This window comes from Bombina bombina, chromosome 1 (assembly GCF_027579735.1).
Source record: "Bombina bombina isolate aBomBom1 chromosome 1, aBomBom1.pri, whole genome shotgun sequence".
Lineage (NCBI taxonomy): Eukaryota > Metazoa > Chordata > Amphibia > Anura > Bombinatoridae > Bombina > Bombina bombina.
In genome coordinates this window covers 736,932,497-736,951,133 of record NC_069499.1, presented here as the reverse complement: position 1 = coordinate 736,951,133, position 18,637 = coordinate 736,932,497, and the positions used below count along the sequence as shown (strand labels likewise).

The following is an 18,637-nucleotide window of genomic DNA, read 5'->3' as shown; positions in this document are numbered from 1 at the left end:
TTGCTTATTTTTAAAGAACATTGCTCGGATTTTCAGACTCCTAACCAAGCCCCAAAGTTTTATTTGAATACTGTCAGCTACCTACTCCAGCTTGCTCCTGTTTGTGTAAAGGGTCTTTTCATATGCAAAAGAAGGGGGAGAGGGGGAGTGTCTTATTTTGCACTTGCAGTGGGCTTTCCAACAGCCTTTTCAACAGAGCTAAACTGAAAGCTTCTAAGTATGTTTTTAAACAATTTTATACTGGATTTTTATATCAGTATCTGTGCATCTTATTCTTTATAGTAGTGTCTATTACATGCAGTTATATGAAAATTAGTGTATACTGTCCCTTTAAATGTCCCTAAATTCCTTTTTTTGTTTTAAACAATGTTGTCTTTCATATCTCTGTGTTTATTTATACCACTATATGTATATAGTGTAAATGTATTATTCTTGTTCTGAGCAGGAATAATTGCAAATATTAATCAGAGTATCATATGTATTTATTTGCAATCAATGGATATTTTAAGAGCTGGCCCAGTTTTCTCTCTGTACCTGTGTAACCCCTCCTGATTAACAATCTAGTTTAAAAAAACACCCCTTCACAGGTGTTATAAAATGGGCTGGCATATAAGATGACATTTCTTACTGAAAAAGAAATTCAAGAGAAGGAAGAAATACACTGAAAATAGCATGACAGTAAAGAGGTGATTTTAATTTCTGCTGTATCTGAATCATGACAGTTTAATGTTAGATGGGCTATCACTTTGAGCTACCAGCTTAAGATTATATTGAATCAAACATCAATTCGAATTTTAAAATCCTTGTCTAAAATATTACACTGTGTGTCCTAATGTCAGTATCAATGTTTATCTTTAATACTAATTTCACATATGCATACTTTCAAAGTATAATACACAATGTAACAAATGGTACTTACAAGTTCTGATGAGTGATCAATGACAGAAGTATCTAGCAATTTGATTTGTTAGTGATAGTTTAACATGTATATTTGCATCATGTGATTATGCATATTCCAATCAAAAGTGGTTGAAAAATTCACTAGAGTGTGGGTTGTTTAGGAGTTTGCGTCATAATTGGTGCGAAGTGTTGCGTCAAATTTGGTGCGAAGTGGAGAGTGGGGCTTGTGTTACATGGCTTAAACATAGTGCACATTGTTCACAAAAAATAAAAAGGTTAGCTATATTATGTTGTGTATTTCATATTTATCTCTATAGCTATTAGTGCAACAAGTTTGGGGCAAAACTTTTCAACAAATTTGTAGAAATAATATTGTCCCCTTGCTTTGTAATGAGAGACAAATCTGTAGCATAATCCATAAGTAGTAATGTTATTTTCATTATTATCCCTATATCTACTAATGCACCAAATGTGAAGCAATAATATCGTTTGATTTAGAAAGGGTATACAATTTTAATAGAGTTTCTAATTTACTTTTATTATGTTATATACTTCATTCTCTTGCAGCATCGAACATAAGCTTTCTGTGTTTTCAAACTCCCATTGACCTCAAGGGTGGCGGATTAAAAATTTGGTACGCTTCGTCGGAATAGATGCGAGTGTACCTGTTAAATGTTTGATAAATTTGGAAAAGGTTCAAATAGAGTCAAATCTGAATTAGAAACATCTGTAATGACGCAAGCATCGATCTGAGTCGGATTGAGATCGCGGGATCGTATTTTACTTCACAAATTTCAAAATTTTTCAGTCTTGATGCTTTGATAACTACGGCGGATCAATGTTGCAACAAATACGACGCGGAATTCAAGCATATTTTCAATTGACACTTTGATAAATTGACCCCTATGAGACAACCTGCCTCCGTCATCGTGAAGGAGGATGTATTCAAAACTATGGCAGCTGCTTGCACATATGAGTGGCCGTCAAACACTTTATTATTTTGTACTTGAGGTGAAATGCGTTACCATTATGATTGCCTGTAAATTATAGGGGATGTGATCATGTGACCCCTTAATGTAAACAAAGGGAATTCCCCTTTTCACAAGATTGGTCTCATATCGCATCAGAGGGAGATATAGGGACTCTATATAGGGAACAATAGATTTTAGTTTTTTTTAAACCCACATCCCCAGCCACAGCTATACAAAGGAAAAGCTGCAGGGAATTCCTTGCAATGTCACCACACACAGTGATATAAGGGGGTATACCGGCTAGACCCAGAAATAGAAAAGAGACTGCAGTGTGGAGAGTCCTCAGGATCTGTGAGCTTAGTGAGCAGGATGCCAATGTGTTGTCCTTCATACTCAAGCAGACAATGGAACATAATTTAAGTATCTAATCTGAAAAAGTAGAACTAAGCAGCAGTAAGAAAAGTGGGTAATTACTAATGTATACAAAAAAATGAACTGTGGCAAATTCAGAGCTTCAGGTGATTGGGTGCACTCAATAGTGATTTGAGATCCTGAAGCAGCAACTCTCAGCAGCCTCTAGAATCATCATTCATCTTGCTGCAAATATAAACATTTTAATATCTATAATGTTTTCTGTCAGTAAAAGATTGATAATATAATGCATCGAATCACAAAATCATGACTCTAGTCACTTTCTGTTCTGTTCTCACTTTGTAGTGTCCAAACCATATAGGTGATAAATAAAGTGCAGGTGGAAAAAAATAGATATGAGAGAAAGGACTACAAATGGATTTAGGACAAAATAAAAGTGGCATTGTACTGCAAAAATGTCTTGCTGTAATTCTTTCCAATGCAGTAAACAGTCAATGAGCCAATTGGCAGAGGCAGTGGGATGATCCCACCAATCACCATATGTGTTCTGAAGTGATTATTAGACTACAATGTGCACTTATACTATCATACACATTGCTGTAATGATCAAACAACCTCATTTTCAATATATTTTATTTTAGAATTTTAAATATTGATCATACAGTGTTTGCAACAAAAAGCAACATAATAGTCTTACACATGTTGATTTACAGTCAGTCCATTTTAATCAATATAAGCTGTATACACTGTAAGATGATTGCTGCAGTATGAGCTGTGAATAACTTTTTTTTCTAGTGCAAGGAAACATTTCATTTTATCTGATGCTCTGCACAGCAATGAATCTTTAACAATTAAAAAAATAATCTACACTGAAACATGTCTGTACCCTTTGGTATTGTACACTTTTTACACATACAGCTGGACAGACTGCTTCTTGTAATGTGTGCTGTGAATTAACTGAAAATATAAATACTTAAACCATAGGTGACACATTGTACCTAGGTTTGATTCCAGCTATAACATGAAATAAATAAGGCCTTATCTTGATGAGTCAGTGCAACACGGAACATAAACCAATAAATGTAGAGAACTTCATTAATACATATGACTGATACAGTTAACCACTCAGGCACTTACATGTTGCATAAAATTATAATAAACAATATAAATAAGCTCTTCTACTTACTGGAAAATGTACTTAAACACTGACATCTGATCGTATGCTTAGTTACCTCGCCCTCTGACACACTGCGTTGGCTACAGATGCTGATGTCAACATGGTTGATGACTGCAGTATTCAACACTGAGCCTATGAGCCTTATTTATGCACTGGGTAAATAGTATAGATTACATTCCTCAATGAAGATAATACGTCAGTCTAGTCTTATATTTATTGGCTACATTTTATAGCAACATAATAAAAAATGAAATTAGTAAGCTCTCACTATGGGGCATCTGTCTGTAACAAATGTATGTTTGGCCTTCATAAACTGAAATAGAGGTATAACAGGTAAACGTTCCTAGATAAAATTTAGGATTATCACTGTTTGGAAAAATGTTGTCTGAATGTTCCTGAGAAAAACGGATGTAGGGTGTTAGCCCTTCAATTGAAAGTGAGAGAGAGTAAATCATTCTGTAGTTGTTCCACTAATCGCATGAAAGACGTGTAAAGAATTGCGCATCCAAGGTGACTGCATTTCATCATCCTGGTACATCTAAAAAAACAACAACATAATAATAAATATTAATTCATTAATACATTATGACGTAACTTAAAATAGTGTCTGATGAACTGAAATGCATATGTTTACGTAATTGTGGCAGCTTTCCAGTAAAGATAAATGTTACCTGCATTCACATTCAGAGCTGTCCATGTAAAGCATTTAAAAGAACAAAACAAAATTATTACCAAATCTATAACATACATGTAGCTAAGCAGCAATGCAATCCGATTTCATTAAAACTTTTGTGGAATTAGTGTTATACACAGTTCTTAAAACATAGTTTAGCAGGGCCGTATCCTTCCCCCTGAGCAGTAGTCTTAATTTTACATGAAGAAAACAGGCAGAAAAAATGCTCTGGACAGTGCAATGTCTATGTTTACAATCCTTATATAAGTAAAATGTTAGAACACTTCTTGAAAAAGATTGTTTCAATTTTTAATCATGGTGAAAATGTCCATGTAGTTGTGGTTAAAAAACTGCTTTGTAGTTTTAACTATACATGTAAAAAATATTTGTATGCGCTATTTCAGATGTCTGAAGATAGGTGACATTTCATACCTTATATGTACATTATTATTATTAAAAAAAGTGACTTAAAAAGCCACAACAATTAAATACTATGCTCAGACCCTATATCTCCAATATAATATTGCAAGGCACTATCAAATGCAAACGTGTTAAAAAAAAGCTATTTCCTGGGAATCCCTCCACAGGTGACAAACTCACAGCATGATTGGTAAACTCTTGTGTACTAACGTTTTTGATAGGCAAGCCAGTGAACAATAAGGGCTGGATTACAAGTGGAGCGCTATATATAGTTTTCATGAAAGCGATATTAGCGCTCCATTTTGTAACACCAGCGCACGATAATGTGCGCTGGTATTACAATTTAGCTGCAATGCAAACGCGAGCTCTCGTTAGCATTGCTAGGAAGCATTGCGCTCATGAAAGAGTGATTCCATAGGCTCCTATGGGAGCCTCGTTCTGATGCCGTCACAGACGGCATCAGAACTTTAGCGCCAGAGAAGGGGATAAGTCGCACAGTGATGGCAGCAATCAAATATATATGTATATGCTGATATACATATATATGTATGTGTTAATATGTCTATATACACATATTAACACATAAATATATATGTATATAAGTATAGACTTATATATTTATAGGGAACACCCAGTTCCCATTGACCGCAATGTAAAGGCACTTTTCAGTGCCTTTCTTTTTCTAACACCCCACTCCCACCAACTTTAATCTCCAAATACTGCGTAGTACAATAATTTTATTAAAAAATAAAGATGCTGCTATCTTTATTTTTATTTTTTAATAAACTACACTAGACAGCATTTTGGGGGCATTTGGGGTAGATTTATAAAATTAATCAGAGATCCGATCTCTGTTTCATTTTATAAGTGCTAATTGCTACCGCGAGCTTTCGGTAGCAATAACCAGCCACTTGTAATGGCTGGTTAATTATATTACTAGGCATTTATCCAGGTAATTAAATATGTAATTTGTACATGACAACTATGCAAACATAAACATTTTGCTAATGTATTTCCCTTTTCTATAGTTTTGAATATTAAATTGTTATTTTTTTTAGGCTCTGTACATGTAATGATAGATGAATATATCATAGTATAATCTTTGCTTACAAAGACATATTACCGTGTCCTGATTTGCTTATCAGGTAACAATGCAAATCTATGACATCACTGAAGACACAGAAGTCAGTTTTTTAGTACTACTTACAACAGATGCCTGCAATGCTTGTAGAATTGAAAATGGATAAAGGAAGTGAATAAATTCATTACACAACAAAAGACTAAATGCCTTTCACATTTTATGTATTGTCCATTTAAAAGATAAAACATGTACTTGCCTGGATGTATACTTCTTCCATGTTTATAAAATTTGAAGAAAGCAGAACCCTGGAATGTTGCTCTTGTTTAAATATAAGCATGTTTTGCATAACAGTCCCTAATTTGCCTTAAAGGGATACTGAACCCAATATTTTTCTTTCATGATTCAGATAGAGCATGCAATTTTAAGCAACTTTCTAATTTGCTCCTATTTCCAATTAATCTATTCTCTTGGTATCTTTATTTGAAAAAGCAGGAATGTAAGCTTACGAGCCGGCCCATCTTTAGTTCAGCACCTAGGTAGCACTTGCTGATTGGTGGCTAAATGCAGCTTACATTCCTGCTTTTTCAAACAAATATATATTAGATGGAATAAAAATTGATAATAGGAGTAAATTAGAAAGTTGCTTAAAATTGTATGCTCTATCTGAATCATGAAAGAAGAAATTTGGGTTCAGTGTCCCTTTAAATAGAGGTTCTGCATAGAAAACAAACTGGACTTTTATTTATATACAGCTAAATGCAGATTCCTCACGTATGCGCACAATGGCAATACATCATCTCAAACTCTAAACAAACTTCCACATTACAGCTTCTTACATAAAGATTTTGTTTAGCAGATTACTATTGTCTCCTTCATTAGGTCAAGTCGTGCTTTAAAGGCATGTATTCTACAGACACCATCTTTATATACACAACTGGCACTAATTTAGTTCCCAGTACACACATATGATGCCCTCATTGTCTAGTGCAACATGTCAGGTTCCAGTTCTGCACTGAGTAACCTCACCAAAGCCCATCACAACACTTTCTTAATTTCTCAGGCACTGAGATCCAGCATGCAATACCTTGTGAAGAGTAAAGTTTTTAAGGTTTGTGCTGATTGACTCACAATGATATCTGTTCCCCTGGCACCCTAGGTCTTTTTGCATCATCAATATTTCTCTGACCTGATGAATTAGCTAATCGCTAATAATGTGATCTTGTTAGCCACATACACAGGAGTGATTTTTCTTTCTTATTGTTTGCTCCCCATGGACCTGACATGTTTCTCCGTCCTCTGTGAAATGTACATTTTGGGATAAAAAGAAGCTACTCCCAGGTGGTAATCAGGCCATAGTACAAGCTAATGAGCTGTTGTTCGTTCCTGGCAGACTGCTTCTCATTCTGTTTGTATTTATATTATGACCCTAGGGAAAGTCTCCCTAAGGGTGATGAGGGTAAACCAGACGTGAACTCCTTCCCCAATGTGCATAGAGAGGTATTGTACTCACTCACTGTATGATTATGGGTTGTTTGCCCAAAACGTCACTCTTTCCAACCCAGGTGTGATGGAATAAAGATTTTTTCATCTGCTATAAGGTGCTGCCATCTATGGATTTTCAATGTGCTTAGAGGGTTATGACTGCACCTCACTAATGACGCCCAAAGGAGGCTGAAATTATAGTCTGGGGTTGCCATCTCTCTTGTTCAGAGGAGAATAGCCTGGTATTTCAGGGCTGGAGTGACCTTGTTAGGCGGGATCAGACTGATATACTTCAGGAAAGTTAACTCTTTAATATGCACAATTGGGCTAAAAGAAGCTACTCCCAGGTGGTAACCGGCCATAGAACAAGCCACTGATCTGTTGTTTGTTTCTGCATGTTTGTTTCTATCTAGTACCTAATAATTTAATTGATGTACTCACTAGCAAACACAAACTATCTAAGTCACTTCAAATTGCCTCAGTTGAACTGTACCCCTGTGTTCAGTAAGCACTCCCGCAAAAGCTGCATAGGTGCTTAGTTTATGCTCCCCATGTAACCTGGGTGAGGGTCACTGGGGCTCTTGAGGTAGGGATAGGATATGCTTGAAATCTATATTAGAAGCAGAACTCCTTGAGAGTGCTGGTTCTCTAGATGACTGACACCTCTGCTTTACAGGTACTGATTTTCTGATGGTGCAAAGGGGTTCTGTTTGGAGGAGACCAATGCAGTGCAGTTGGCTGATGATGAGAATTGGTTTTCTTCCCCCATGTGTGAATACATAACACAGAAAACTGGTAGGAATAATACTGGAGGGACAGCCCAGTCTTAATTGTACTGGTAAGATAGTTAAAGGGACACTAAACCCAATTTTGTTTCTTTCACGACTCAGATAGAGCATGCAATTTTAAGCAACTTTCTAATTTACTGCTATTATCAATTTGTCTTCGTTCTCTTTCTATATTTATTAAAAAAGTAGGAATGTAAAGCTTAAGAGCCGGCCCATTTTTGGTCCAGAACCTGGGTTATGCTTGCTTAATGGTTTGCTAAATGTAGCCACCAATAAACAAGCACTATCTAGGGTGCTGAACCTAAAATGGGCTGGCTCCTAAGCTTTACATTCCTACTTTTTAAATAAAGATAGCAAGAGAACAAAGAAAATTTGATAGTAGGAGTAAATTAGAAAGTTGCTTAAAATTGCATGTTCTATATGAATCATGAAAGCAAAACATTTGGGTTTAGTATCCCTTTAAGAGAGGCAGAGTAAGATATGGAAAACAAAGGGGAGGAATAGCATGTTTTAAAGAAAGGTGGACAAAAGAGTGAAGAAAACAAAGAAACTGTAAATGCTAAACAAATAATAAGTATAGATATCCACTTCTTTAAAGTGGACATAGCTGGCCTCATAAACTATAGTTTTTAACGAGCTGAGGAAATAAGTATAAATGTGCCCACACAATTTGCTTTAATCTTGCAGTGCATACTTATTTCTGTTCTTGATAAGACATAATGTAGGAGCATTGCTGTTTTAAATAAATGATATGTGTCTTTATTTTATGCAACGAGTCCTTTATTTCTCATCATCACACTCATAGTGATTGTATAGAGCTTTCATGTTGCACATGGGATTCTAGTAAAAAGATCTTCATAACACTTGCTCTTAAATATCAGATATAGTGGTTTCATTGATAATTCTGATATACTAAAAGAGAAGATGCTTTTAAAGGTGGGTTCACAAGAGATACATCTCCCAAAAATTCTACAATAGTATATAACGTACTTTATTACAGTTCTTCTGAACAAACATATATATTTACTGTATAATTAATACTGCTGAAACTTAAACCTGAAGACAACTGGTCACTGGTACCAACACCTTAAAGCTACCCATCATGCAATAGTTTTAATTATTTATTTATTTCTTTGGTTCTATATGCAGATGGATAAAACATTTAAACCTTAGAACAGTTAATTTCCTGCAAAGCTCTGATATTGTTTTAACTGTGCATAGTGCAATACACTATAAATCTGGAGAAAAAAAAGTATTTAAGTTGTGCTGTGAAATATGTTGGTGCTTTATAAATAGGTAATTATAATAATATTAATAAAAATACCAAAATATTTTGTTTATGCATTAAAGACTGGACTGTCCTAGAACCACAAAATATAGACAATACTAACACTAAAGTCTTAAAACCACAAAATACTTGCCTGTTCATGAATAATATCTGAAAGTTCCTTCACCATTTCTCTGAAGTTTGATTTTAATCCCTCATGGTATTCAAACTGATCTTCCTTAATAAGATGTTCGTTCAAATCCAGGGCTACGCTGCATGCTTGAATAAACTGCCTATTAATAGTAATACAAAAAAATTATTATACAATACTGTAGTATAGTATTTGTGTTCTAAGCAGTGGGTTGCTGGGGTCTCTACAGGAAGACATATCTAGCTTGATTACATAAATATTCTAGAGTAACATGAGCTGGATTACTGTTCCGTCTATGCTACAGAAACAGGAAGTCAGTTTCTTGCTCATGTTAAGAAGAAGCAGAATGCAACTTAAATTATCAGCATAACTGCTCCCGTACATATAACCATAGGAGTGGCTATGCCGAGAATTTCTAAATGCAATTTTTTCAAGAAATCAAGTAAGTTCCTGTTTATAAACACAATCTGTTTCTTTATATGTTTACTTTGATTTAATATTTTTTTGAGCACTGTTTAATAACCCTTTAAATGAAACAATGTTTGTCATAAGTTAATACTTTGTAATACTGCTGATTCCGTTTTTTAAACAAAATTATAAATACATACATAAGTCATTTTTACTCCCTAAACAAACATTCAGAGCAACCCAAAGAACAAACCCCCCCCCCCCCACTATATTATCCAACATATGCTATTATTTTAAATAAAATTTACTGGGCAATATCTTAACCCTGTCCAAATTGTTGGTTTTATTTCCAGTTATAATATTTATGATCTGGTAATGACAACTAATATCTCCATTAGTTTCTTTAGCGGACATTACATTTTTCTGGCCTGTTCACATTGAGCCAAAATCTTGAGCCCATTAATGGATCAATACAAAAATCTGAAAGTCATTACCACTTGTACTTCAAACTACATAAACATACTCAATAAAAATATGAATAATTAATATTTTACATATAAATGGAACCTTTAAATATGAATATAAATTATCCAGTGCCCGCAAATGGGCAAGTTACAAATGACTGGTTATTGCTACCGCAAACTGTTTTCAGGCTCGCGGGAAACAGGAGTTAAGAAACAGCGGTCTTAAGACCGCTGCTCCTTAACTGGTCCGCTGCCTCTGAGGCTGCGGACATCAATCCGCCCGATCCTATACGATCGGGTTTGTTGACTCCCCCTGCTAGCGGCCGCGAATCTGCAGGGGGCAGCATTGCACAAAATGGGCTTAGATCAATACTAAAACTGCTTGTGATCAATACTAAAAAAAAATATATACATGTCAATGGATATTCAGAGATTCCTGAAAGATATCAGTGTTCTAATGTAACTAGCGCTAATTTTGAAAAAAAATGGTTTGGAAATAGCAATGTGCTACTTGTATTTATTGCCCTATAACTTGCAAAAAAAGCAAAGAACATGTAAACATTGGGTATTTCTAAAATCAGGACAATATTTAGAAACTATTTAGCATAGGTGTTTTTTGGTGGTTGTAGATATGTAACAGATTTTGGGGGTCAAAGTTAGAAAAATTGGTTTTTTTTTCAATTTTTCCTCATATTTTATAAATTTTTTTATAGTAAATTATAAGATATGATGAAAATAATGGTATCTTTAGAAAGTCCATTTAATGGCGAGAAAAACGGTATATAATATGTGTGGGTACAGTAAATGAGTAAGATGAAAATTACAGCTAAACACAAACACCGCAAAAATGGAAAAATAGCCTTGGTCCCAAACGGACAGAAAATGGAAAAGTGCTGTGGTCATTAAGGGGTTAAAACAAATAAAGTTGCATTAAAAAGATATGAGGTGTTAAGTGTAACTTTGTTAAAGGGACAGTAAAGTCAAAAGTAAACTATATGTTCAATCCAATCCATTTAAATTTTAAACAACATTCCAATTTACTTATATTATGAATTTCGTTCATTTCTCTTGGTATCCTTTGTTAAAGGGTAATCCTAGATAAGCTCAGCAGCCTGCACATGTCTCTAGCCATCTGGCAGCAGTGTTTGCAATATTGTTTATAGCAATGTTATCCATAGTTACAAACACCACTGCCAAGTACTGTTTAAGACACGTGCACGTTTGTAAGCTCCTATCAGCCTACCTAGGTTTAGTCTTCAACAAAGAATAACAAGATAACATAGCAAATTGGACAATTGAAGTAAATTGGAAAGTTGTTTAAACTTGCGTGCTCTGAATCATGAGAGTTTAATTTTGACTTTACTGTCCCTTTAAAGGGACAATCAACACTAAAACTGTTATTGTTTAAAAAGTTAGATAACGCCTTTACTACCCATTCCCCAGCTTTGCACAAAACATTGTCATATTAATATACTTTATAACATTAAATGTCTGCCTGTTTCTAAGCCACTATAGAGATGGAGTATGAGCGATCATCTATTTGAAAAAAGAGCTTGACTGGAAACCCCCATCTGTATTTAATATTGTTTTGGCGGAGGCATTGGGTCACTTGCTGGAAAGAGCGCCTCTTAGAAAGGGAATGTGAGGATAAGTCTGGAAATATCTGAATAGCCTGGAATGGATCTTTTAGGCTTTTGTTCTGGAATGAAGCTCTAAGAAGCCTTTCTTTAAACGAGTAATAGTGCAATCTAACAATTACATCTCTAGGTGACGCTGAGGGTGAATTTCTCGGTCTGAGAGCCCAATGTGCTCTATCCATAAGAGCTTCCTGGTCTTGTGTGGGTCCTAAGAGTTCTCTGAAGAGATCAATTAGATATTTAGTGAGACCAGGGGTACTGACATTCTCTGGTATGCCTCGTATCCTTATATTGTTACGGCGTGACCTGTCTTCCAGGTCTGCCATTTTTTATTCTAAATCTGAAATAATTTCCGTGAGAGACTGGGTATAGGCAAGGAGATGATTCAAGTGAAGATCTTCCTGTTTCTTTTCCAGAGTTTCTATTCTTTCACCCAGAGAGGAAATGTCTCTTTTAAGTTCAGCAACTGACACTTTAAGTTCCTGTTTAAGTGATGAATGGTGGGAGTCCATCTTGTCTGATAACTCCTTGATGAAGTCTGTAATTTAGTAATTTTTAATAGTAGATTTAAATAATTTGAGTAGGGTTAGGGTTTTTTAATATGTAATTTAGTTAATTTAATTGGTAGTTTAATGTAATTTTAGTATAATAGTTAGGGTAGGTTAATTAATAGTTTAATATAGTTTAATTTAATTCTACAGGTAAGTTTTAATTTATTATAGGATAGGGATGTTGTAATTTTAATGTAAAGCTAGCGGTTTAGGTTTAGGGGTTAATAGCTTAATTTAGTTTATGGCGATGTGGGGGGCTGGAGGTCTAGGGGTTAATAGGTTTAGTTAATGGTAGTGATGTGGGAGGCCAGGGGTTAGGGGTTAATACATTTATTTAATTTCGGTGGGGTCCGGGAGCGGCAGGATAGGGGTTAATGCTTTTATTTAGTTGAGGCAGGGTCCGGGAGTGGCGGGATAGGGGTAAATAATTTTATTTAGCTTGCGGCGATGTCGTGGCGGCAGATTAGGGGTGTTTAGACTCAGGCTTATGTTATGGTGTTAGGTGTAAACGTTACTGGTTTTCTACCATAGAAATCAATAGGATATCTGGCAGCATCGAACATAGCTTTCGCTGCTTTCAGACTCCCATTGATTCCTATGGCATCCGCGGCCTCCAGGGTGGCGGTTTGAAAAACAGGTACGCTGGCCAGAATAGCGGCGAGCGTACCTGTTAGAAATTTGTTAACTTGCAAAAGGTCTCAGATAGTGCCAAATTTGTATTCGGAACATCTGTAATGACGTAATCATTGATCTGTGTCGGATTGAGACTGGCGGATCGTATGTTAAGTCACAAATTTCAAATTTTGCCTGTCTGTAGGCTTTGATAACTAGGTCAAATCAAGCTCGCCACAATTACGCTGCGGAATTCCAGCATATTTCAGGTTGACGGCTTGATACATATCCCCCATAGAGCAGGGGAAAATTATTATCTGATGTTTTGTTTGACACTCCTCTAGTGCCTTACTTCCTCAGAGGCCAATACCATAGTTAGTACCATAGCACGTCCATTATCCAGTCAATCTCTAGTTTTGCCATTTCACAGTAGAGAAGGACCACTTTTTTTCCTTTTTCTTTGTTCATTTTCTTGCATACTGCAAAGCCTGTTTGTGCTCCTTTACTATTTACTATGTAATTAGCTTCTTTGAATGCAAGTACTGTGCCACAGCAACAAGTGAAGTGAAAAGATTTTAAATGTATATTCCTGTGCTTTAAAACACTCAGCTTTGAAGCAAGGCGTTTCGTCCTCTATCCTTCCTGGAACACATTCTGACAATGTTCTGCTTATGTTTGAAACAAACAACAACATACGCTGTCATATTTCAGAGTTTACAGTGAATATAACAGCAATATTACCACAGAACACCCATATATTACTCAGAAAGGGATGAACATTGTAATGTATTTAACTTTTTTCTCGTAGCACAGTCAAAAGTTTACTCTTCAGCTTCCATATATTGGTTAATTTCACAGTCATCTGCTGGGTGCTTTCCCATACTAAGCACATGAAGGAAAGGAGAAAGTTCACAGCCAATAAGAGTAGAGAAACAACAGACTTCAGTGACTCTTGCACATAATGTGTGGTTGATCTGTAAAATCAAATCAATTTGTGGTTTTCTGGCTAAGTCTGTTTGAGTAAGACTTTCTTAAACAGAATCTGTGAAGAACAGGCTGTCTGGGAATGCAGCAGCCTTAACCCTTTGAATGCTAAGCACTTTCCCACCTGGGTGCTAAGCTGTTTTAAGGTTTTTATTATTATTTTTTTGATTTTTGTTTTCCCTCCTAGATCCCCAAGACTTATACTGTTGGGAAGGTTAGGCGATTACCTTTCCAATGGTGGGTCTTGGGGGTCTGTAGCTGCTTAGATGCCTGAGATGCAGGCTTCTAAGCAGCATGCCCCCTTTTCCTATATTTACCATTGTCATTTTGTTAATAAAGTTGTGCGGTGACGTCATCACGTCAAAGCGCGTGGCGTCACCACGCAAAACGGGAAGCCCTGTCGATGCCTGTCACTATACAGGCATGATCGCCGGGGTAGGAGCGGGTGGGAGCCCCCAGATCTCCCTCAAGTTGGGAGAGTGCTAGCGACGGCTCTGAGCCGTCGTTAGCACCAGAGTGGGAAACTCTGCGACGGCTCAGAGCCATCGTTAGCACTCAAAGGGTTAAAGGGCCAATATACTAAAATGACATGTTCTAATCTGTTAGAGTAGTGTTTCCCAAACCCAGTCCTCAGGACCCTTACTCAGGCCACATATTCATTATGTCTTAACTAGAGCACAGGTAAAATAATCAGCCGATGGGTGAGCCGATTGTTTCACCTGTGTTCTAGTTAAGATATAATGAATATCTGGCCTGAGTAATGGTCCTGAGGACTGGGTTTGGGAAACACTGTGTTAGAGTATGCAATTTAAGGCTTTTGATCCTAGACTACTGTGTGATTGGCTCACCAGATGTATTAAGCTAGCTCCCTGTATCGCATTACTACTCTGGAGCTGACTTTAAAGGACCATAGAGTCCACAAATGCAAAATATAAAGACATATTATCAGTAGATTTTGTTCTGAGAAATTTCAGATTGTCTCCATTTCCATGCCCACTGTATTATGTGACAAACTATCAGCCAATTACAGACTGGTACATATACACTGTGAACTCTTGAACGTGCTCAGTAGGAGCTGGTGCCTAAGAAAGCGTGCAGATAAAAGGATGTGCACAGGGGGGCGGAGCTTGGCCGCAGCTATGATGGCTGCTTAAGCCCAGAGCTCCACAACAGGGACTGTTCACAATTAAAAACTAGGTCTACAAAACTTATTATCAGACACTTTGCTCTACTGATTTGCGCTGCTGATACCCTCAGGAGTCTAATGATATTGCTATGAACAGCCTGGAATACGTAAGCGCCATTGTCGGAGACTGTGAAGTAGAAGAAGCGACCGTACTGCTGAAAGTGTGACGCAGCATGTAATATATCCAGAAACGTATTGCTCTACAATAAAGTGAACAACTTATACAGCTTGGGTAAGCCTTGTAAATGCTTCTCACCAACTAACAGCATGGCTTTAATTACAACTCAACACAAACAGAATATGAGATAGAAGTCGCAACACAACCTACCCTAGCAACAGTTTCTTCATGTTATGCTGCAGATAATTTATTAGGAGGCTACATATAAAGTCCTATCACTAAATGACGGACAGGTTTTGCCGCATGGAGGAAAACCCTATCTCCAAGGGAAAAGTTGATACGGATTATAACCACTAACTGTGCAGGCCATTGCATATTTTTATTACCAGCTGAGACGCAGGACATTATAACTACATCAGTATTACATCTACTTTAATCATTTAAAAGGCACTTATAGAAACTAGCCATTTGAAGTGCACTGCCTTAAAGGGTCCGCCTATATATCTAACCTTTGCCTTTAACACCATTATACCAGGCTAAAACTTTATAATGGCTACTAAAAAGAATATTAAAACAGTTAAAGGACCCCACACTATGTCAGCTAAGGGTCAGATGGTCACATCTTACTTTAGCCCTTCAGAACAGAAAACACTGGAACAAACCAGTCCTGCTGGTAAGACACCAAAACAACTTACTACCTCACAAGATTCCCACACCAAAGAAGATCAAACTCAGATCCCCACGCACATTTTATCCTCTTTGGCCTCTACACAAGAAATTGCTAACATTGTGAGATCAAGCATAAGAGAGGAGCTTATGGATCTCAAACAGGATATTCATACCATGGGCAGGGCAGCCCTGGAAATTTGTATAGTCCGGCCCAGCCCCACCCCCTCCAGTCTAGCCATGCCCCCTCCAGCCCAGCCACGCCCATGGTTTTCCCTTCAACACACACACACACACACATATATGTATACTAGTCCTAAAGCCCGTTCACACGGGCCGTGTTGTGTTATATTTAATATTCTCTCTCTCTCCACTCTCTCTCTCTCTCTCTCTCTCCTCTTGCGCCTTCACTTGCCGGTCCTCGCGCTGCTGGTTACATCTGCAGGGGTGCGCGTGCGATCAGCTGTGCTCTTTGCCCGGTCCTCGCGCTGCTGGTTTCATCTGCAGGGGGTGGCGCGTGCGAAGTCGGGTGGGTGCGCGTGCGATCAGCTGCTGTCTAAGGCCAAGTGTTTGTCTGAACTGCGCATGACGGCTTCAGACAAACACTTGTCTTTTATAATATAGGATATATATATACTGTATATATATATATATGATATATTATATATATATATATATATATATATATATAATATAATATATATATATATATATATATATAATATATATATATATAATATAATATATATATATAATATAATATATAATATAATATATATATATAAGATATAATATATATATATATATATAATATATATATATATATATATATATATATATATATATATATATATATATAATATATAGTGAGTTATTACAACCACACATTAGTCAGTATCAGTGTAGATTCCACAATTTCCACTACAGCACTAGCTTAGGCATAACGTTGTTGGTAAATACTGATACTGTAATTTTTTTCCTTGCTTTGAGGAGCAGTTCTTCTCGCCTCTACCGGCCTCTTCCCCCCACCCACACTGTCTGTCACACTGAGTCAGTCCAGCAGCGGACGGGCAGCCCACCCCATCTCTCACATGATCCATCCCGGGCTAAGACAGAGCTCCCCTGGGCCTGTGCGGGCGGGCCGGCCTATCCATTCTGTGTCTGTGTCGCTGACTCGCTGGCTGCGCCTGTGTGCTCCCTGAGCCCTAAGCATCTTGCTGCGCTGACGCTGTGTGCGCTCTCTCCTCCACTGTCTGCAGCTCGCTGTCTGTCTCACTCTGAGTGCTGCCGCAGCCTGACCCGGGCCACTTATGATGACACAGTGATCAGTGAGTGATGTGAAGTTACTAGTTGCGGAGTCAGAGTGAGGCTGAGGCAGCAGCGGACAACGGTCGGACGGAGGGGACAGGGGTTAATAAAAAAAATAACTTAGAAAGAAGAACTGAATTAAATAATAAAATAGCTTTTACTAACTACTGACTGTGTTCGTATTCGCAACAAGAACTTACTTAGAGCAATTTAGCTTAAGCAGCCATGCCACCAGCCCAGCTGAGCTGCTGGCCGGCGGCCCACCTGGATTTTTCCCGGTATCCCGGCTGCCCAATCCGGCCCTGACCATGGGATTTAGGGTTGAGGCTCTAGAGGACAATGGAGATATTGTCAGAGAAGAACTTACATCGATACAAGAGACCATGGACCAACAGAATGAATTAATCACTACTCTACAAGATAAATGAGAGAATTTGGAGAACAGGGGTCGAAGGAAAAATGTTAGAATATGAGGAGTGCCGGAATCAGTGTTGCCTAGGGATTTCCCTACCTATCTCCCCTCACTCTTTACACACTTGCTGGACAGTCCTAATGCTACAAACATCCAATGGGTCAGAGCCCACAGAGCCTTGAGACCGAAGCCGCCCGACACAGCTTCCCCACGGGACATCATCATCAAGTTCAAGAATTTTCTAGAAAAAGAAAACCTTATGGCGGCATCTCGAAAGAAGCAACCTGTAAAATTTAGAGCGGTTGTATTACAATTTTACGCTGACTTGGCGACCAGGACTTTGCAAAGACGGAAGGAACCGTCTCCTCTAACTATGCTATTACGAAAAAAAAGAATACCATATAGGTGGGGATTTCCTTTTCAACTACTGGTCATTAAGGATAATAGAAGAGTAACATGCAACAACCCTACGGAAATAAACCAGTTTTGCAAACGACCTGGAACCGCCGGATACTTCTGATCTACAAGTTGTACAACCCAAGGCCTCCACCAACAAGAAGCAAAACACTTGGAACACGGTACCACCTAAGAAGAAAAAACTGCCTTCTACGAACCCAACTCCTGGATCTGAGATCTCACAGACCACAAGGTCCCCACATTCATCCTTTTTTCAGGAGAACTCTGACTCTGAAGCTGAATCCCTTTAATAGCCTTTTCCTTGTTAAAATAGGACAAAGAACAGCCAAGGACACGTAACTATTTTTTGCAAATTTGTAGAGAATTAATATGTGCCTAATATGATGCTTGCCAGCTTATGTGACCTATTCTAAATATATCATAGACCATATATCATAGGTCCCGTTTTGTATTCCCTCCCTAAGTTGATGATTGTAAAATTTTACTGTTCTTGTTTTTGTATTCAAACTGTTTTTACTGTTTATACTGCGAATGTTTGCAGAATATTTGTTTGTTTAGTTTATTTTGTAAGGTTTTACTACAGCAAAAGATT

At 37.4% G+C, this 18,637-nt stretch overlaps 1 protein-coding gene across 3 annotated transcripts in view; it reads right to left on the bottom strand.

Annotated features, from left to right (window-relative positions):
* Positions 1 to 2,859: 2,859 nt before the first annotated feature.
* Positions 2,860 to 18,637, bottom strand: part of DOCK11 (dedicator of cytokinesis 11) — a 923,283-nt gene continuing 907,505 nt past the window's right edge. For all 3 annotated transcript variants that reach the window (XM_053699249.1, XM_053699251.1, XM_053699250.1), the window contains 2 exons: positions 9,286 to 9,424; positions 2,860 to 3,958 (listed from right to left, as the gene is read on the bottom strand). In XM_053699249.1, coding sequence (XP_053555224.1) covers positions 3,872 to 3,958; positions 9,286 to 9,424 — 226 coding nt within the window. In that variant the 3' untranslated portion in view covers positions 2,860 to 3,871. The remainder of the gene's footprint in view (positions 3,959 to 9,285; positions 9,425 to 18,637) is intronic.